A 22,770-nucleotide genomic window follows, 5' to 3' on the forward strand; every position below is an offset into this window, starting at 1 on the left:
ATGGTGGAAAATAAGTATTTGGTCAGAAACAAGCAATCAAGATTTCTGGCTCTCACAGACCTGTAACTTCTTCTTTAAGAGTCTCCTCTTTCCTCCACTCATTACCTGTAGTAATGGCACCTGTTTAATCTTGTTATCAGTATAAAAAGACACCTGTGCACACCCTCAAACAGTCTGACTCCAAATTCCACTATGGTGAAGACCAAAGAGCTGTCAAAGGACACCAGAAACAAAATTGTAGCCCTGCACCAGGCTGGGAAGACTGAATCTGCAATAGCCAACCAGCTTGGAGTGAAGAAATCAACTGTGGGAGCAATAATTAGAAAATGGAAGACATACAAGACCACTGATAATGTCCTTCGATCTGGTGCTCCACGCAAAATCCCACCCCGTGGGGTCAGAATGATCACAAGAACGGTGAGCAAAAATCCCAGAACCACGCGGGGGGACCTAGTGAATGAACTGCAGAGAGCTGGGACCAATGTAACAAGGCCTACCATAAGTAACACACTACGCCACCATGGACTCAGATCCTGCAGTGCCAGACGTGTCCCACTGCTTAAGCCTGTACATGTCCGGGCCCGTCTGAAGTTTGCTAGAGAGCATTTGGATGATCCAGAGGAGTTTTGGGAGAATGTCCTATGGTCTGATGAAACCAAACTTGAACTGTTTGGTAGAAACACAACTTGTCGTGTTTGGAGGAAAAAGAATACCGAGTTGCATCCATCAAACACCATACCTACTGTAAAGCATGGTGGTGGAAACATCATGCTTTGGGGCTGTTTCTCTGCAAAGGGGCCAGGACGACTGATCCGGGTACATGAAAGAATGAATGGGGCCATGTATCGTGAGATTTTGAGTGAAAACCTCCTTCCGTCAGCAAGGGCATTGAAGATGAAACGTGGCTGGGTCTTTCAACATGACAATGATCCAAAGCACACCGCCAGGGCAACGAAGGAGTGGCTTCGTAAGAAGCATTTCAAGGTCCTGGAGTGGCCTAGCCAGTCTCCAGATCTCAACCCTATAGAAAACCTTTGGAGGGAGTTGAAAGTCCGTGTTGCCAAGCGAAAAGCCAAAAACATCACTGCTCTAGAGGAGATCTGCATGGAGGAATGGGCCAACATACCAACAACAGTGTGTGGCAACCTTGTGAAGACTTACAGAAAACGTTTGACCTCTGTCATTGCCAACAAAGGATATATCACAAAGTATTGAGATGAAATTTTGTTTCTGACCAAATACTTATTTTCCACCATAATATGCAAATAAAATGAAAAAAAAACAGACAATGTGATTTTCTGGATTTTTTTTTCTCAGTTTGTCTCCCATAGTTGAGGTCTACCTATGATGTAAATTACAGACGCCTCTCATCTTTTTAAGTGGTGGAACTTGCACTATTGCTGACTGACTAAATACTTTTTTGCCCCACTGTATTACCTTAAATCACATTTCGCGTGAGTTCCAACGTGCCAAGTAAACGCTGTTCATTGCATCCTACAGACTTTTGATGACGATGGTATTTTGGGAACACGTTAATAAATGCAATAATGGATGAAGCTTTATTACAAGTGTCATTGGTCATTGTCTAGAATCACGATGGATCCTTTCTTGAATGGATCACAACGAATTGTGATGGATATCATTGCATCAGCTTTTCGTTAGGGTTTCCGACAATTTTGACAGCAAGAATACTGTGCTATCCTTTCCGGCAAAAATACCCAAACCTTGAATGGAAAGAGCATAATGCAAATTTGAACGGGTTATTTCCCATTTATACGGCTGATCCAATCTGGGAAATTTATAGCATATCCAGGGAATATAATCCACATTTCCAACAGGTACACGTCCAGTCGTTGGGACCAGCAATTACCTCGAGAATGGGGCCGACTGAAATGGAAAAGTGATTGTCCTTGCATGGCCATCGCTGTTAATTTGTATGGAATTCCCAAAACTGCCACATTTGCTAACGTCCTCATGCGATGGGGCCTCGTTCTTGAGATAGAGGTGAGCCATAGCTTTGGGGTACAAGTCTGACATTCTGTGGCTATGCCATAAATGTCCCAGATTATGTGTCTACTGCAGATTACTTCCACAGCAATGCTCCCAGGTACATTAAGGGGTATTGATCACCCCCCAAAAACAATGCATAACTTGCTGATCGTCAGAGGTCTGAGCACAGGGTGATGTGCTGCTGAGAACAATGAGCTTTTAGTGCAGCACAAAAGATCATTTCATCCTATGAATGAGAGCTTTGCTTGTTCATCGGGTGATCGACGGCAAGATTTTTGTGAAACTAGGAATAATCGTTCACAATAATCGTGCATTATAAATGGACATTATAAACACGCAAGACTGCTCGTTGTAATCCAGAAGGGGGCAGCACATTTCACCATCATTTTCTCTGCAACATATGGTCTCCCCAAACGGAATTAGCAAGGACGAGCAATTATTTTAAAGCAGCGACGGCCGTCTGTTGTTTATATAATAGCAAAAATAATAGTTAAATATGATTCAAAAATATATATATTTACAAACACAAGTATTAAGCAAAGCACAGAATCATATTATGTGTAGCTGCTGCGTGACCGAAAACCACAAAATGAATGTTAGGCTTTGGATTTTACAAGGGTTTTTCAGTGCGGATTCTGCACATCCAATGCAAGTGAATAAGATTCCCGTAGCCTTGTTCACATGCAACGTAAAAAGAATGCACGCTACATATTTTTTCCCCTTGACAATGAGCTAATGAGTCTGACGCTCAATGGACGGTGTTGAGTGTGTAAGGCGGAGGAACCATCACTAGTATCTTCCTGCTGATGGTCACAGGGGTATCATAAATGATGAGAGTGGTTCTATTGTACGGCAGCTGTGTCTGGACAGGGTTAACTATGTCTTAAAACCAGAAACTAATAAAATAAAATTCCATTAGGAAGATGTGCTAGCTGTGTGAAATGTCCAGACCCGACCCCATAGGTCATCCACCATCCATCTGCTGGGTGCAGCAACATGTGTACTTAGGTCTGCAGAGCAGGAAATGAGGGTGTGAATATTATATTATTCACAGAAATGTGGATCTGATCTCTCAGACGTGAAAACCTGCCTCTATGATCAAGACAGCAATAATGGTTGGCTACTAATGACAAAGATAATTCCACAGTGGAGATTATTTACACCTACCCACTAGTGATGTCACATGCTGTGATCTGATGATGTCACATGCTGCGGTCTGATGATGTCACATGCTGCGATCTGATGATGTCACATGCTGCGATCTGATTATGTTACATGCTGCGTTCTGATGATGTCACATGCTGCAATCTGATGATGTCACATGCTGCTATCCGATTATATCACATGCTGCGTTCTGATGATGTCACAAGCTGCAATCTGATGTCACATGCTGCAATCTGATAATGTCACATGCTGTGATCCGATGATGTCACATGCTGCGTTCTGATGATGTCACATGCTGCAATCTGATGATGGCACATGCTGTGGTCAGATGATGTCACATGCTGCGATTTGATGATGTCACCCTGTAAAAGAGAGGTCATTTATTACTGTGATAGTTACATTCTGTCTGATTAAAGTAATTAAAGAGGTTTTCTGGTTTCAGAAAACTCCTGTTCCCAGGCAAAAAAAAAAATCCAACTCCCTTTACTCACCCTACCCTGGTCCAGCGCTGAGTCTCCACCTCCTCACCCAGTGTCTGTTATTGTTGTCGAGTCCACAGCGCTGCAGCCCATCAGTGATCCCAGCAGCTATGACACGTCAAGTGACAGCAACACACAGACAAGTCGCACGTCTAGATACGTTTGTGCAACTTTTTTTGTGACTTGTTGTTGCACAACAATTTTAGTGCTGTGAAAAAAAACCCAGCCAAAATGCAGGCAACGTACATGCAAGTCGCAGTCGCATGCACCTTGCATTGAAGTTTATGGCAAGTGAGTTGTGTGCGACTTGCAACTACCGAGTACAATGTCTGAGTTATCACCTATCCTCAGGATTGGTGGGGATCCGACTGCTGGGACCAGCGTCGGACTGGCCCACCGGAGAACCGGAGGATTCTCCGGTGGGCCCTGGCATCTGGTGGGCCCTGGCACCTGCTGGCATACAGGGCCAGCAGTTGCCTAGGGCCCCCGCTGCTCCAGGGGCCCCCAGCCAGTGGTGTGTCGCACACCATGCAGCTGCTATGGGGGCCCCTGCCAGCGGAGTAGCAGCGGGTGTCAGGAGGCAGGAGCCCCTGTCCCCGCTGCTAAAGAGAAATGAATATTCACTGCGAAGCAGTGAATATCATTTCACAGTCTCCACCCCCAGAGGCCCCGCCCCCAGCCCAGTAAGCCGCTCTGCATCAGGGCCGGCGCCGCCCTCAGTCCTCTCTGCTCCTGGCTCACAGCCAGTGCGCGATGACGTCACTACATCGCGCACCCGCTGTGTGTCTGGCAGAGGGGGCAGCTCCTGACACTGAAGCCGGGATCAGCGTGGGAGCGAGGAGGAGAGGTGAGTATTGTGTTTTTTTTGTTTTTTTTTTTATATCTCTCTCACTCTCTCTATCTGTATCTATCTATCTATCTATCTCTCTCTCTATATATATATATCTCTCTCTCTATCTCTCTTATATCTATCTATCTTTCTATCTCTATCTATTATCTATATCTATCTTTATCTATATATATCTCTATCTAATATCTATATCTATCTATTTCTATCTCTATCTATCGCTCTATCTTTATATCTATCTTTCTATCTCTATATCTATCTCTATATCTATCTATCTATCTCTATATCTATCTATCTTACTCTATCGATCTCTATATCTATTATCTCTATATTTATTATCTATCTAGCTACCATCTATATCTATCTTTATCTATATATATCTCTATCTAATATCTATATCTATCTATCTCTATACCTATCTATCTATTTATCTATCCGTTATCTATCTCTATATCTTTTCTCTGTATCTATCTATATCTATATCTCTCGCTATCTATCGCTCTATCTCTATATCTCTCTATAGCTATCTATATATCTATCTATCTCTATATCTATCTCTCTGTATATCTATCTATCGCTCTATCTCTATATCTTTCTATCTCTATATCTATATATCTATCTATCTTTCTCTATCTATTTATCTCTATATCTTTTCTCTGTATCTATCTCTCTCTATATCTATATCTATCTATCTCTATATATATCATCTCTATATCTATATCTATTTCTCTCTATATCTCTATATCTATCTATCTCTATATCTATCTCTCTGTATATCTATCTATCTTTCTATCTCTATATCTATCTCTATATCTATCTATCTTTCTCTATCTATCTCTATCTATTATCTATATCTATCTCTATCTATCTATCGCTCTATCTCTATATCTATCTTTCTATCTCTACATCTATCTCTATATCTATCTTGCTATCTATCTCTATATCTATCTACATCTATATCTATCTATTATGTCTATCTATCTAGCTATCTCTATTATCTATATCTACCTATCTCTATATCTTTCTATCTTACTCTATCTCTATATCTATCTGTTATCTCTATATTTATTATCTATCTTTATCTATCTCTATTATCTATATCTATATCTATCTCTCTATCTATTTATCGATCTCTGTATCTATCTCTCTCTATATCTATCTCTCTCTCTATCTACCGCTCTCTCTATCTCTATCTATCTTTATATCTATATCTATCTATCTCTATATCTATCTATTATCTCTATATCTATCTACCTATCAATCTCTATATCTATCTCTATATCTATCTCTATATCTCTCTCTATATCTCTCTATAGCTATCTATATATTATCTCTATATCTATCTATCTATCTATATATTATCTCTATATCTATCTATCTCTATATCTATCTCTATATCTGTCTATCTATCTATCTATCTCTATATCCATATCTATCTCTATATCTATCTATCTCTATATCTATCTAACACTATATCTCTGTATCTATCTCTATATCTCATTATCTATCTCTATCTCTCTCTCTTTATCTATCTATCTATTGATCTATCCATCTATCTCTATATCTATCTCTATATCTATCTATTATCTCTATTATCTATATCTATCCATCTATCTATCTATCTCTATATCTATTATCTCTATATCTATCTATCTCTATATATATCTCTATATCTATTTTTATTTATAGCCATCTATCTATATATATTTATCTCTATATCTATCTATATATGTCTATATTATTATTATTATATCTGTATATCTCTATCTATTATGTATCTCTATCTATATATCTATCTCTATATCTTTCTATCTATAGCTATCTATCTCTATATCTATCTATCTATCCATTATCTATTTTCTATCTATCTCTATATCTATCTACCTATCGATCTATCTATCTATATTTCTTTCTATATCTATCTTTATATCTATCTCTATCTATCTCTATGAATCTTTCTATCTACATCTATCCATTATCTACTTTCTATCCATTCTCTACTATCTATCTCTATATCTATCTATTTCTACATCTATCTTTCTATCTATATCTATCTAACTCTATATCTATATAGCATTATTCCCTATGAGGGGGGCAGTATTATACCCTATGAGGGGGCAGCATTATACCCTATGAGGAGGGCAGCATTATACCCTATGAGGGGGGCAGCATTATACCCTATGAGGGGGGCAGTATTATACCCTATGAGGGGGGCAGTATTATACCCTATGAGGAGGGCAGCATTATACCCTATGAGGAGGGCAGCATTATACCCTATGAGGGGGGCAGTATTATACCCTATGAGGGGGCAGTATTATACCCTATGAGGGGGCAGCATTATACCCTATGAGGAGGGCAACATTATTCCCTATGAGGGGGGCAGCATTATACCCTATGAGGGGGGCAGCATTATACCCTATGAGGGGGGCAGTATTATACCCTATGAGGGGGGCAGTATTATACCCTATGAGGGGGTGCATTATTCCCTATGAGGGGGGCAGTATTATACCCTATGAGGGGGGCAGTATTATACCCTATGAGGGGGTGCATTATACCCTATGAGGGGGTGCATTATACCCTATGAGGGGGTGCATTTTTCCCTATGAGGGGGGCAGTATTATACCCTATGAGGGGGGCAGTATTATATTCTATGAGATGGCTGCATTATATTCTATGAGATGGCTGCATTATACTATGTGAGGGGGCTGCTTTATATTCTATGAGGGGGCTACCCCAACTCCTGCTACATAATTAAGACATGTACAACCTTATATTATACCCGGATATTAGCGTGTTTTACCGCATAATTGGTGGTCTGGTATTTAACTCTATGCAGCTACATAGTGGGCCCCAAGAATGATTTTCTCTGGTGGGCCCAAGGTGTTCCAGTCCGACGCTGGCTGGGACCCACACCGGTTGGAAAAGGAATTTTCCACATGTAATTTATCTAATAGCTGCAATGGTTTGACAGTCTCTCTTAATAATAGATCTGTCACCATGGATGATCACTGTCCTGTATATCAGGGATTTGTACATATATATAACAGGTGGCATGCACCTCCATCATGAGAAGGAAACAGCAAGAGTAAGGGGGTTATGGCGGAGTGGAGGGACGGGCATGCATTGTCTGCACAGTAACATGACTCAGCCGTCTCGCTCCCATCCCCCCAAAACATCTGCCCCCTTCCCAAATATATGACTCATGCACCCCCTCCTCTGCCTATAAGACCCCAGGGATGTCCCACAGGCGGAGTGTCATGGCGCCCTATTATCCTCACACCCCGGTGAAGGATGCTTTGTCTTGCACTAGGCGTGTCACGTCACAGGAGGAGCTTTCACCTTGCTTTGATATTGGTATAGCCTATAATGGTATAGATTACCGGTAATAACGCTGAGTAACCGTATATGACTGCATGTCCCGTGCACTTACACAGGGCGGGCTCCCTACCATATTATCTCCATATAGCGGCGTGACTGGACAAGTAATGATAGGAGATCGCCGTCATTTAGGACATAACAGGGCTCATGGATATAGGTGTAATACCTAATAATGGCGCAGCTACATCAGGAAATATGGGGAGGGGGCATTTATAAAACTGATCACAAGAGAAAGTGGCTATGTCGCCCTTAGCAACCAATCAGAGCGCAGCTTTAATTTTTCCAAAGCAGTTTGAAAAATGAAAGCTAAACTCTGATTGGTTGCTAAGGAGGACAGACACCATGCTAGTGATAGTAGTCGTGATAAATAAGGCCCACATACTGTATATATAATGTAGGTGCACGCTAGTATGAACAAGATTATTTAATGGCCCACATTGGTGATGTTTCAGTCCATATGAGGACCCTTCTCAAACGTATATATATAAATGCTTCCCCAAACTTCTGTTCATACTGGACATCTAAGGGTAAGCTCACACTGAGTTTTTGGAGTGGGTCTATTCTGAAAAAAAAGCCTGAAAATCACTAAAAAATGCTAAGAAGCGTCTCCCTATTCACCACATCCATAGGTAAACAGCTGCAGGATACTGTGGCAGCACAAGTCCCAGCATGCCCTGTCTCCCTACATGAGCGCGCACCCGCTGCCCAGCCTGAGCCTATGGGGGAGGAGCTGGGCGTGTCCTGCGCGTCCCCGCCGCCGGTGCTGATGCTGCAGAGATGTTGCGGCGTGTCGCAGGCGCCTGGTGATTGGCTGCTGGGCTCGGTGACGTCACGCCGCTGCCTAGATATATAAAGAGCCGTCTGCGCTGCCGCCTCCTTCAGTGCCCGCATCCGCCAGCCAGACCTGAGCCAGCATGAGGGAGATTGTGCACATCCAGGCCGGCCAGTGCGGCAACCAGATCGGGGCCAAGGTAGGTGCCCATGGCTGCAGCCCGGCGATAGATTATGTCACTGTGCAATTACAAAGGTTCAGCCCTGCATTGATTAACTCTGCACATGCCACCCTAGCTCTGCGCCTGCAGACCATTATCTTTTGCATTATTTCATTTTTGCGGTCTCCTCCTGCCACTGATATTCCCACAGATCATCCTATAAATAGAATTTTTTTTTTTTTTTTTAAAAGTCAATGCCCCCTTGTAGCCTTGCACTTTTTTTCTGCACCCAGGGCACCTAATAATACACAGGAGGGACCCTGGGAGCAGGGTTGTAGATGGTGGGCACGGCGTCAGGTTGCAGCATTGGGATCCAGGTGTCTGTGCCAGGTCTGCCATCAGATATTGGGTGGGCGCAATGACAGAAGCAGCCCATTGCTGCAAAACCACACCCATCACTGCAGCATGGGAACAAAGGGTGAAGTGGGTATGGCAGCAGGATGGGGGGCACTGCATGGATGAGGGTGGGGGGCATTGCTCAGGCGCTGCCAGTAATCAGTGTATTTAAATGCCAGATGTAATGCAATCCTTTCTGTTCCCAGCAGGGCGGCACCACATCTATGTGTTGATGATCATCATACCCTTTGTATCAACTATTTTCTTGGCAACAAAACCCCTCTTTGTTTTTTTTTTTGTTTTTTTTTGGGGGGGGGGGATCTCTTGTTTCATTCTTTCGTTTGCAGGCCTTTGCTAATGATTTTCAATGCAACCTGCTCCATTCATTTAATATGGTATATCGGTGTCTGGGAAGGTAGTGAAAGGGTTAACACATTTCACGCCCGTTCATGAGCCGAAGCGTGTAAATCCTGTTTTAATTAAAGGGATCTGCAGGCAAAAGGGAGGTGGTGTCAGCCCCATCAAAGCAGGAGGGAAGGGAGGGGACGGGATAAGATGCTGACGATTAGGACCAGGATGTGTCCTAGGGTGGATTAAGCCGACACTGGAGGATCGCAATTTTTTTTTCCATATGAAAATGAAAGCATTGTCCGAAACTGTTAACTTGTACAGTGCTGGATCGGTGTGTTCATGCACTGTTCGGCTATACAGGATCACTCCCCAACCCCCTCATCCCCTCCCCCGTCCCCGCAGCATCACTGTAGGGAGGTGATGTCATCGGCAGGCCTTAATTATAATACTGTGCTAGCAGACAAAGAATGGCTGCCCAGATGACCTATAGATGGATGCTGTATCATGGAGTAGTGATGTCACGTCTGGTGTGGAGACAGACAGATGCTTTGATCACCCTGTGGACAATCTCCGCAGACATCAGCAGGTCCCCAGGAGTCAGAAGATGACAATTTTAATTCCTGAGGCACGTCTTTTTTCTTGCCGCCAGGGGATGGGGGGGAGCAGGACGGAGCAGATGTCACCAGACATTAGGGCTATTAGATTAATTACACAGCGCAACAGTTTGTGCCGAGCTTTACAATGGGCTGGTGGCACAATGGCCGCGGCATGGAGAAGGTGATGGACACTAGCTGACTTCTAAGACGTGAATATGATATGAAGCAAGGGTTTAATTTTGGATCTGCCTAGTGGGTGTGGTACAATATAATCCATTATCCTATATAACAAAGTCATCAAAACACTAAGGGATTTTAAAAAATAAAACTAATGAGAAAATGCAATGAAAAAAAATCTCCCAACTACCATGACTCGCTTCCAGTCTTTGATAACTTTCCTGCAGTGGTGTCATGCCGTGCTTCCATGTAACCACTGCAGCCAATCACTGACTTCAGAGGCAAATCCATGACAAAATTTGCAGTGAATCTGCAACATGTTTTATGATTCATGGGTTTGATATATGGCTGTACAGGCCCTTGTCCAACAATGAAAATGACACCTTTTTTTGTAGAGACTCGATGTTCCAGTCGTGAGAAATCTAACGTAGAACCCATATTCAAATCAGGCTGGAAGTGCACTGGGGGCGTGTCAGTGTATTTGGTCTGTTTCTTGATTGACACGCCCCTAGTGCACTTGTAGCCTGATTTGCATGTGACTTCTAAAAGCTAGATTTCTCATCATTGGTACATCAGATCTCTACAATAAAGGTATCCTTTTAATTGGAAGGACAAGAGCCTATACAGCAGTTCCACTATGGCCATATATAAAAAATGTGCTGACAGTCTCTCCTTAAAGGGCTGGTTTATAAAAATGTAAAAAAAAAAAGAGAAAAGGGCAATAAGCCCCAGCCAGCTCACCGACAAGCCATGGAGCTCGGAACCCTGTCCAGACAAGACTTGCAGCATTCAGGAAAATTAGGAGTATATGATCCAGCTCCGTAAAATCGCAAATTCTTTATTGATCCATAAAGTAGATAAATTCAAAACATTCCTCTATAGTGAGAGTGCACATCCAGCATACAGCGACAGCTGTGAAAAAGTTCCTTGAGAATGAAACGCGTCGCTGTATGCTGGATGTGCACTCTCACTACAGAGGAATTTTTTGAATTTATCTACTTTACGGATCAATAAAGAATTTGCGATTTTAAGAAGCTGGATCATATACTCTTCATTGTCCTTTGTAAAAATGTCCAAATTTTATAAAAGTGCAGATATACGCTCTCAGAACATAAAGACAGATATTTTTTTTCTTTATCTTTCTAGCATTGATTTTATTGAAGAACACTTCAGTCAGCCACTCCCCAATTTATCATGACTGATAACAGAGAACAATAGAAAGCAAAAAAAAGGGACTGAGGGTCCAAGGAATATGACGAACAATTGCTGCTTTATGTTATGTACTAACCATATTGCACATTTAATAGGCCTCCTTTGCAGTTATGACTTGTAATGGATTATTGTAGTGTACGGTGAAGTTATGGGGTGGGGGGGGCTATAATCCTGATGGATTTGCTTCTTTGATTCATGACTGATCATTGCAATTTTAGTTACTTTCATCCTGCCTTTGTCATATTTTAGCCTCCTCTGCTGCCAGGGTGCTCCACCCTCCCATCCTCGCCCCCTCGCAGTGGAATGTGTTTGCAGGGTGTTGCTGGCTCGGAGGCCTGGCTTATGGCTTTGTTGCTTTTTACTGTAATAACCCAGTGATTTCCCTGCAGACAAAGGACACAGAGGGCTGTCTGGTAATATAGTCGCTGACAGGGTCTATGATGGCTCACTTCAGGTTATGTGCCACATTGTGAATCTTGGGACAATTCCCTGTGCATTGCAAAGTGTTGATTAAAAGTCGACTCATTCTTCATTTTTTTTTTTTTTTTGCTAAATATATCTATTGTTCTGTTATCGGCCCATTCAGGCTGAGAAGTGTTTGTTAAATGAGGAGTTGTAAAAAAAAAACCAAAAAACCCCTTGGGTTAGAAATTGTACCTTCCTGAGAATCAGTACAAAGGACAGCTCCATCTGTGGATACAGCAGTCTTATATAGGAGTCAGAGATAAAGATCTACAGATGTCAGCTGTCTATATACAAGTCCCATCATCCTTTGTAGCTGCTGAACTACAAGTCCCATCATATGAGTCAGCTTGTGTATACACTATATATATATGTAGTATCCTATCATGTATAATAAACAAGTGGAATAATGCACGGCAGATGTGGAAATGTAGATCTCATGAATTGTGGTAGATGTGAGACCCGCCAGTCCCATCGGGTGTGGTAGATGTGAGACCGGCCAGTCCCATCGGGTGTGGTAGATGTGAGACCGGCCAGTCCCATCGGGTGTGGTAGATGTGAGACCGGCCAGTCCCATCGGGTGTGGTAGATGTGAGACCCGCCAGTCCCATCAGGTGTGCTGATGTGAGACCCGCCAGTCCCATCGGGTGTGGTAGATGTGAGACCCGCCAGTTCCATCGGGTGTAGTAGATGTGAGACCTGCCAGTCCCATCGGGTGTGGTAGATGTGAGACTGGCCAGTCCCATCGGGTGTGGTAGATGTGAGATCGGCCAGTCCCATCTGGTGTGGTAGATGTGAGACCCGCCAGTTCCATCAGGTGTGGTAGATGTGAGACCCGCCAGTTCCATCGGGTGTGGTAGATGTGAGACCCGCCAGTCCCATCGGGTGTGGTAGATGTGAGACCCGCCAGTTCCATCGGGTGTAGTAGATGTGAGACCTGCCAGTCCCATCGGGAGTGGTAGATGTGAGACTGGCCAGTCCCATCGGGTGTGGTAGATGTGAGATCGGCCAGTCCCATCTGGTGTGGTAGATGTGAGACCCGCCAGTTCCATCAGGTGTGGTAGATGTGAGACCCGCCAGTTCCATCGGGTGTGGTAGATGTGAGACCCGCCAGTCCCATCGGGTGTGGTAGATGTGAGATCGGCCAGTCCCATCTGGTGTGGTAGATGTGAGACCCGCCAGTTCCATCAGGTGTGGTAGATGTGAGATCCGCCAGTCCCATCGGGTGTGGTAGATGTGAGACCGGCCAGTCCCATCGGGTGTAGTAGATGTGAGATCGGCCAGTCCCATCTGGTGTGGTAGATGTGAGACCCGCCAGTTCCATCGGGTGTGGTAGATGTGAGATCGGCCAGTCCCATCTGGTGTGGTAGATGTGAGACCCGCCAGTTCCATCGGGTGTGGTAGATGTGAGATCGGCCAGTCCCATCTGGTGTGGTAGATGTGAGACCCGCCAGTTCCATCAGGTGTGGTAGATGTGAGACCGGCCAGTCCCATCGGGTGTGGTAGATGTGAGATCGGCCAGTCCCATCTGGTGTGGTAGATGTGAGTCCCGCCAGTTCCATCGGGTGTGGTAGATGTGAGATCGGCCAGTCCCATTTGGTGTGGTAGATGTGAGACCCGCCAGTTCCATCAGGTGTGGTAGATGTGAGATCGGCCAGTCCCATCGGGTGTGGTAGATGAGGGCCCACCAGTCTCATCTGGTAAACAGGAGAACACTGTATCTGCACTGTCATCCTGGCTGCATATGACTCTACTGTAATCGATTGTCCGGACTTATGGTCCCAGCTGCTTTCCAGAAGGGGCCCCTCTGATTTCATCTGTAAAATCAGTGCTGCCTGAGGGTGTCAATTAGCCCACCCTGCCCCTCTCCAGCGCTCGCCTGCTGTCATGGCAAGTATCTGATTGTGCAGATGGAGAACAGGGTGTGCGTTTTGTGCAAAGAAGCTTTACGTTGGTCCTGGACATTTTTATATTTTTTTTATTTCTTGGCTCTTCTTGCTTCTAAAGTAAGATCTCGTACATTCATGGCAGCCATGTGTCATGATGCGTCTGAGTTGTCTCCTTTCTTCTGCTTTGTCCCCAGTTCTGGGAAGTGATCAGTGATGAACATGGAATCGACCCTACCGGAAACTACGTTGGGGACTCGGATCTGCAGCTGGAGAGGATTAGCGTCTATTACAATGAGGCTTCCTGTAAGTGCCCTCAGCCAATACGTGTTACATTGTGTTCCTAATTACTTGTCAAAAATTATCTACAAAGGTGTCCATGCCCTCTATACTCAAGCAAATCTGAGCATGCCAAAAGGAAGAAGGGAATACAATGCTGGTAATAACTTATTTCCTTTTAGAACAAAAGGATCGGGCATTTTGGAATCCAACTGCCCGATCCCGCTTTCAGTTAGACCTAGCCAATGGGATTCGTATTGGCTTTTGTAGTCAGTGCAGGACTGCTTACCCTTATTTCATATCTATAGGGCTTTTTACCCCTTTGTTGCATAGATAAAAGTGCACTCTTTGATTGTGAATGCACATATCGATTATTATTGTTTCGCTCACTCATTAAGATAAAAGGTGTTAGTATTTATAATGCTAATCTCTCCTACGATAGGCGAGGAAACTTCATAAAAAGTTCCAGAGCACTAAATTCTACAAATGATCAACTAACATGATGCCATATTTCTTCTTTTCAGCACACAAGTACGTGCCTAGAGCCATCTTGGTGGATTTGGAACCAGGGACCATGGACAGCGTCCGCTCCGGAGCTTTTGGACACCTTTTCCGACCAGATAACTTCATTTTTGGTATACAGCAGTTTGTAGTCACAAATTATTCTGGGATTTGGAAGGCAGATGCTTCACTCCAAAAGCTCGTTTGACTTTTTAATTGTAGCAGGCCAAGGTCTAAGGACACAACGGGTTCTTGTTCTTCTACTTTAGTTGCACACACGTCATTTACCTTTGCAGTACAGAAGGCGGCCATACCTTTTACTCATCATTCTTTTATATTGCATTGTGAGCATCCAACTCAGAGAAACCAGTATTAAAAGAGGTTTTCTTTCTGGTTTTGCAAAACTTCTCCCCCCAGCAGGATGTTTTTTAGTGCTTTACTCACCCTTCCCAGGCCCAGCACTGAGTCTCCACTGCTGATCCCTGTATTTAAGGTCTGTAGCATTGCAGTGAAATCAGCGGCTCCTCCTGAGATGACGTCTCGATTCACTGAGCTCACTGGTTGGCTGTTAAAGTGATGTTATCGCTGCAGACAATAACAGACAACGGGAGCAGCAGCTGAGACTCAGCGGTGGACCCATGGAGGGTGAGCAAAGCACAAATTGTTTTTCTAGAACAAACTCCAGCCTGGGTTTTATGAAATTGGGAAAACCCATTTAACATCAGCTATATGCTTTAGGCGAAGCTATTCCTACCAAGTATCACCCATTTATTTGCCCTCGTGACCACCTTTGCCTATGATCTCAAATGGAAGAGGGGAGAAAGCCATTGTAAGACACTTCTATTGACTACTTATCGCTATAGGAACTGGATTGAGCATGTTGCAAGTTATTATGCCCAGCCTTTGTTTCCCCATACACTATAGATGGCTGGCCATTCTCAAATCTGTGAGCTCGGTTGATCTTCATCTAATGTGTAAGATGTTCTTACGTCGGCATTTAAATTCCGAAAGTAGATAGCCCCAGACCTTAGAATATGTCTCATTGCATCAGACCATTTCTATACGTTTGCGACTGCCTTCTATAATCTTACACTTTTGTCGTTTTTCATTTTCCTTACTAGGACAAAGCGGTGCCGGTAACAACTGGGCAAAGGGTCACTACACAGAAGGGGCTGAATTAGTGGACTCTGTGCTAGACGTGGTGAGGAAGGAATGTGAAAACTGTGATTGTCTTCAAGGTTTTCAGCTCACACATTCCCTGGGTGGTGGCACCGGCTCTGGCATGGGCACCCTGCTCATCAGTAAAGTCAGGGAGGAATATCCTGACCGTATCATGAACACTTTTAGCGTAGTTCCTTCTCCAAAGGTATCTGACACAGTGGTTGAACCATACAATGCAACATTGTCCATCCATCAGCTGGTGGAGAACACCGACGAGACCTACTGTATTGACAATGAGGCTTTATACGACATCTGCTTCCGCACCCTAAAACTGGCCACTCCAACCTATGGAGACCTCAACCACCTTGTCAGCGCCACAATGAGTGGGGTCACCACTTCTCTGAGGTTCCCTGGACAGCTTAACGCTGACCTCCGCAAACTGGCTGTCAACATGGTGCCCTTCCCTCGCCTCCACTTCTTCATGCCCGGCTTCGCTCCTCTGACTGCCCGAGGTAGCCAGCAATACCGAGCACTGACTGTACCGGAACTCACCCAACAGATGTTCGATGCCAAGAACATGATGGCAGCCTGTGATCCACGCCATGGACGGTACCTGACAGTGGCTACCGTCTTCCGCGGGCGCATGTCAATGAAGGAAGTAGATGAGCAGATGCTGGCCATCCAGAGCAAGAACAGCAGCTACTTTGTGGAATGGATCCCCAATAACGTAAAAGTCGCCGTCTGTGACATCCCACCGCGTGGCCTCAAGATGTCTTCCACCTTCATTGGCAACAGCACAGCCATCCAAGAGCTCTTCAAACGCATCTCTGAGCAGTTCACTGCCATGTTCCGGCGTAAGGCTTTCTTGCACTGGTACACAGGAGAGGGTATGGACGAAATGGAGTTTACAGAGGCAGAGAGCAACATGAATGACCTGGTATCTGAGTACCAGCAGTACCAGGATGCCACAGCAGAGGAAGAAGGTGAGATGTATGAAGACGATGAAGAGGAATCTGAAGCCCAAGGAAAGTAAGACGCTCATCCTGAAGCCGGAGACATTGATTAGTGCCCCCTTTTTCCCTCCCGAGGTTTAGAAATCCCACTCATACTGCATCATGTGTCGCTTCTGAGTTAGGATTATAGTTCCGGTCAGGATCCATCTCCCTTATTTATTTAGATCTCCGCTGCCAAAAGAACCTGCTGAATTGAATGTCCAACAACACGTCATTTGCTGACGCAAACATGGAGCTTTCTGCTGGCAGAGTCCTGTAATATATTGTGCATGGTGTACATCACTTTGCAGGCACTTCTGCAGCAGGGAAACAAATGTTAAGGGTGTCGTAGGAACAATTGCAAGAAAAGTTTAAAAAAAAAAAAGAAAAAAATGGAGGTGATGATGTCTAGGCAGAGTCCGGACAGTTGAATACGAGCAGCTGAAAGAAGTGAATGTGTCTTGGTGAAGTGCATGTTCAGGGTTAGAGAATTACATTCATAGAGGGAGATGTCCCGAGAGAGAATCTTAACTGTTGTGAAACTCTAGCAGCTGAGACGCAGGATTTACTCCGTGTCATCTCATCTTTCTCTTGTACCGTCTGATTTTTTTAACGTGCTTTTATTTTTATGTCGGTTTTATTGGATTATTTATTTTTAAATAAGAAATAAACTTCCTGCTGTCCAACATGTGAGCGTGAGACTCTTACTGTAATTCTAGAACAGGCTGACGTGTGTTCTCCTAATGGCCTGGGTAATGTATAATATCAGATGATCTGCCCCCCCCAGGCTCATTCATCTCCTCTGTCATCAGAGGCCAATCTCAGACAAGCTGAAATTAGAAACTTGTGAAGAAACCATTCAGGAGACCTCTGATGTGCAAGTTCAACAAAGGCGCCCTTGTAGTATATCCACGACCCGATGCGAGTACATAGAAATACATTGTATGGACGAAAGTGTGTGTCCCCTCCACGTTACACCTCTAGGAGCTTATCTTACCTCCCATAGACATTAATATGGAGTCGGTCACCGCTCTTCTGGGATGACTTTCTACAAGATTTTGGAGGCGTCTTGTGGGAATTTTTTACAGTTCATCCAGAAGAGCATTTGTGACGTCAGACCCTGATGTTGGGGAGAGGTTGAGCTCACAATCTTCGATCATCACAAAGGTGTAGGATGGGGTTGAGGTCCGGGATATGTGCGGCCGGCCATGTTCTTCCCCCCAAATGGGGTATGTCTGTATAAGGATGTTCTTCCCCCAAACATATCTGTGTAAGGAGATGGACATATTGTCAACTTTTGCCCTTGAAGACACACGTATTGCTATGATGTATAATGTGACATGCGTTATTCGTGACGGCATTGTAGTTTGTCTGACAGTAGGGAGAGTTAGGGTTAATGAGACGGAGGCCCTCAAGTGCAGGGACAGAGACAGTTTCCTGTTAGGAAGTCAGGGCCCAGCCTGCAAGAGAAGCAGACCTAAGGTCTGACTACACTGCGTGCAGAATTATTAGCCAAGTTGTATTTGAGAGGATTCTTTTTATTATTGAACAACAACTATGTTCTCAATCAACCCAAAAGACTTATAAATATCAACGCTTAACCCCTTAAGCCCCAAGGGTGGTTTGCACATTCATGACCGGGCCAATTTTTACAATTCTGACCACTGTACCTTTATGAGGTCATAACTCTGGAACGCTTCCATGGATCCCGGTGATTCTGACATTGTTTTCTCATGACATATTGTACTTCATGTTAGTGGTAAAATTTCATTCAAATAACTTGCGTTTATTTGTGGAAAAAAACGGAAATTTGGCGAAAATTTTGAAAATTTCACAATTTTCCAACTTTGAATTTTTATGCCCTTAAATCACAGAGATACGGCACACAAAAAACTTAATAAGTAACATTTCCCACATGTTTACTTTACATCAGCACAATTTTGGAACCAAAATTTTTTTTGTTAGGAAGTTATAAGGGTTAAAAGTTGACCAGCGATTTCTCATTTTTGCAACACCATTTTATTTTTAGGGACCACTTCACATTTGAAGCCACTTTGAGGGGTCTATATGATAGAAAATACCCAAAAGTGACACCACTCTAAAAACTGCACCCCTTAAAGTGCTCAAAACTACATTCAAGAAGTTTATTAACCCTTTAGGTGCGTCACAGGAATTTTTTGAATATTTAAAAAAAAAATGAACATTTAACTTTTTTTCACAAAAAAAATACTTCAGGTTCAATTTTTTTTTATTTTACCAAGGGTAACAGGAGAAATTGGACTGGAAAATTTATTGTGCAATTTGTCCTGAGTACGCTGATACCTGATATGTGGGGGAAACCACTGTTTCGGCGCATGGCAGAGCTCAGAAGGGAAGGCGTGCCGTTTGACTTTTTCAATACAAAATTGGCTGGAATTCAGATCGGACGCCATGTCGTGTTTGGAGAGCCCCTGATGTACCTAAACAGTGGAAACCCCCCCCAAGTGACCCCATTTTGGAAACTAGACCTCCCAAGGAACTTATCTAGATATGTGGTGAGAACTGTGAACCCACAAGGGCTTCACAGAAGTTTATAACGTACAGCGGTACAATTAAAAAATCATATTTTTTCCACAAAAATGATCTTTTCACCCCCAATTTTTATTTTCCCAAGGGTAACAGGACCCTAAAAGTTATTGTGCAATTTGTCCTGAGTACGCTGATACCCCACATGTGGGGGTAAACCACTATTTGGGCGCATGGCAGAGCTTGGAAGGGAAGCAGCGACATTTGACGTATTTGGCTGGAATTGAGATCGGACACCATGTCGCGATTGGAAAACCCCTGATGTACCAAAACAGTGGAAACCCCCCACAAATGACACCATTTTGGAATCTAGACCCCCAAAGGAACTTATCTAGATGTGTGGTGAGAACTTTGAACCCCCCAGTGCTTCACAGAAGTTTATAATGCCTGGGCGTGAAAATAAAAAAATCGTATTTTTTCCACAAACATGATCTTTTAGTCACCAATTTTTTTTATTTTCCCAAGGGTACCAGGAGAAATTGGACCCCAAAAGTTGTTGTCCAATTTGTCCTGAGTACGCTGATACCTCATATGTGGGAGAAAACTACTGTATGGGCACACGTCGGGGCTCGGAGGGGAAGTAGTGACGTTTTGGGATGCAGACTTTGATGGATTGGTCTGCAGGTGTCATTTTGCTTTTGGAGAGCCCCTGATGTACCTAAACTATTGAAACTCCTCACAAGTGACACCATTTTGGAAACTAGACCCCCCACGGAACTTATCTAGATGTGTGGTGAGCACTTTGAACCCCCAAGTGATTCACAGAAGTTTATAACGCCTGGGCGTGAAAATAAAAAAATCATTTTTTTCCACTAAAATGATATTTTTGCCCCCAATTTTTTATTTTCCTAAGGGTAACAGGAGAAATTGGACCCCAAAAGTTGTTTTGCAATTTGTCCTGAGTACGCTGATACCCCATATGTGGGGGTAAAACATTGTTTGGGCGCATGGCAGAGCTTGGAAGGGAAGGAGCACCATTTGACTTTTTCAACGCAGACTTGGCTGGAATTGAGATCAGACGCCATGTTGCATTTGGAGAGCCCCTGATGTGCCCAAACAGTGGAAACCCCCAATTCTAACTCCATCCCTAACCCCAACACACCCCTAACCCTAATCTCAGCCCTAACTCTAGCCCTAACCCTAACCCTAATGGGAAAATGGAAATAAATACATTTTTTTTTATTTTATTATTTTTCCCTAACTAAGGGGGTGATAACGGGGGGTTTGATTTACTATTTATGGCGGTTTTTATGTTTGGCGGCTGTCACACGCTAAAAGACGCTTTTTATTGTAAAAATAGTTTTTGCATCACCACATATTGAGAGCTATAATTTTTCCATATATTGACCCACCGAGTCATGTGAGGTCTTATTTTTTGCGGGACGAGTTGACGTTGATCGCTTTTTATTCCGATTTTTGGGACGCAGAATGAACAAAAAGCAGCGTTTCATGAATTTCTTTTGGGGGGGTGCGTTTACACCGTTCTGCGTGCGGTAAAATTGATAAAGCGGTTTTATTCTTCGGGTCAGTACGGTTACAGCGATACCTCATTTATGTCATTTTTTAATGTTTTGGCAGTTTTATGCAATGAAAACTATTTTATATAAAAAATAATTATTTTTGCATCGCTTTATTCTGCGAGCTATAACTTTTTTATTTTTTCGCTGATGACGCTGTGTGACGGCTCGTTTTTTGTGGGACAAAATGACATTTTCAGCGGTACCATGGATATTTATATGCGTCTTTTTGATCACGCGTTATTACACTTTTTGTTCGGCGGTATGATAATAAATCATTATTTTTTGCTTCGTTTTTTATTTTTATTTTTTAAGGGGTTCGCTAAAGGGGTTAACTGATAGGACAGTTTTATAGGGCGGGTCGTTACGGACGCGGCAATACCAAATATGTGTACTTTTATTGTTTTTTTCTTTTTTTAATTCCAAAAAATGAATTTATTGGGGAATATTTTTTTTTTTCAAATTTATTTAGCGATTTTTTTTAAAATTATTTTTACACTTCTTTTTTTTTACCTTTATTAGGTTGCCCCGGGGGGGGCATCACTGTCCTGTGACAGATCGCTGATCTGTCACATCACAGATCACTGTGACAGATCAGCGATCTGTCACAGGCATAGACGCAGATTTCCTCATGCCTGCGATTTGCAGGCACTGAGGAAGTCAGCTCCCTGCAGGTCCCCGAAGGTCCCCGTCGCCATCTTGGATCCGGGGACCTGTAGGGAAAGAGACCCCCGCAGCAGTACTGCACATTGCGCTGCGGTGGGGGGCTCAGGGAAGCACGGAGGGAGCCCCCTCCCTGCCGATGCTTCCCTTTAACCCCCGGTACACCGCGATCGTGTTTGATCGCGGTGTGCAAGGGGTTAACGTGTCGGGTGTCAGCTGTGATAATTAGCCGACACCCGGCCGCGATCAGCGGCGCTTACCACGTGGGCGCCGCTGATCGCTGTGACGTACTATCCCGTCCCTGGGAATTAAGTCCCAGGGCACATGGACGGGATAGTACGTCACATGGGATTAAGGGGTTAATATTTTTGGAAGTTGGAGTGTTTTTTTTTAGATTTGGCTATCTTAGGAGGATATCTGTTTGTGCAGGTCACTATTACTGTGCTGATTTATTAGGCAACTTAATAAAAACCAAATATATACCCATCTCACTTGTTTATTTTCACCAGGTAAACAAATCTAACAACACAAAATTTAGAAATAAACATTTCTGACATTCAAAAACAACAAAAAAATCAGTGACCAATATAGCCACCTTTCTCTACGATGACACTCAGAAGCCTTCCATCCATAGATTCTGTCAGTTGCTTGATCTGTTTACGATCAACATTGCGTGCCGCAGCCACCACAGCCTCCCTGACACTGTTCCCAGAGGTGTACTGTTTTCCCTCCCTGTAGATCTCACATTTTATGAGGGACCACAGGTTCTCTATTGGGTTCAGATCAGGTGAACAAGGGGGCCATGCCATTATTTTTTCTTCTTTTAGACCTTTACTGGCCAGCCACGCTGTGGAGTATTTGGATGCATGTGATGGAGCATTGTCCTGCACGAAAATCATGTTTTTCTTGAACGATACCGACTTCTTCCTGTACCACTGCTTGAAGAAGGTGTCTTCCAGAAACTGCCAGTAGGTTTGGGAGTTGAGCTTCACTCCATCCTCAACCCGAAAAGGTCCCACAAGTTCAGCTTTGATGACATCAGCCCATACCAGTACCCCACCTCCACCTTGCTGGCGTCTGAGTCGGAGTGGAGCTCTCTGCCCTTTACTGATCCAGCCTCGGGCCCATCCATCTGGCCCATCAAGAGTCACTCTCATTTCATCAGTCCATAAAACCTTAGAAAAATCAGTCTTAAGATATTT

The 22,770-nt window shown here is 43.7% G+C and overlaps 1 protein-coding gene and 1 long non-coding RNA gene across 2 annotated transcripts in view; one reads left to right on the forward strand and one right to left on the reverse strand.

Annotated features, from left to right (window-relative positions):
- Nucleotides 1-1,364: 1,364 nt before the first annotated feature.
- Nucleotides 1,365-22,770, reverse strand: part of LOC141097004 (uncharacterized) — a 58,636-nt gene continuing 37,230 nt past the window's right edge. The window contains exon 3 of the long non-coding RNA XR_012233825.1: nt 1,365-3,536. This is a non-coding gene — a long non-coding RNA (uncharacterized lncRNA). The remainder of the gene's footprint in view (nt 3,537-22,770) is intronic.
- TUBB3 (tubulin beta 3 class III) lies at nt 8,717-17,511 on the forward strand. The gene is made up of 4 exons (XM_073583940.1): nt 8,717-8,849; nt 14,088-14,196; nt 14,694-14,804; nt 15,792-17,511. The coding sequence occupies exons 1-4, from the start codon at nt 8,793-8,795 to the stop codon at nt 16,862-16,864; spliced, it is 1,350 nt and encodes a 449-aa protein (XP_073440041.1). The 5' UTR covers nt 8,717-8,792; the 3' UTR covers nt 16,865-17,511.

Source organism: Dendrobates tinctorius, unplaced genomic scaffold (genome assembly GCF_039654945.1).
Source record: "Dendrobates tinctorius isolate UK_male_01 unplaced genomic scaffold, ASM3965494v1 ptg000009l, whole genome shotgun sequence".
In the NCBI taxonomy this organism is placed as follows: Eukaryota; Metazoa; Chordata; class Amphibia; order Anura; family Dendrobatidae; genus Dendrobates; species Dendrobates tinctorius.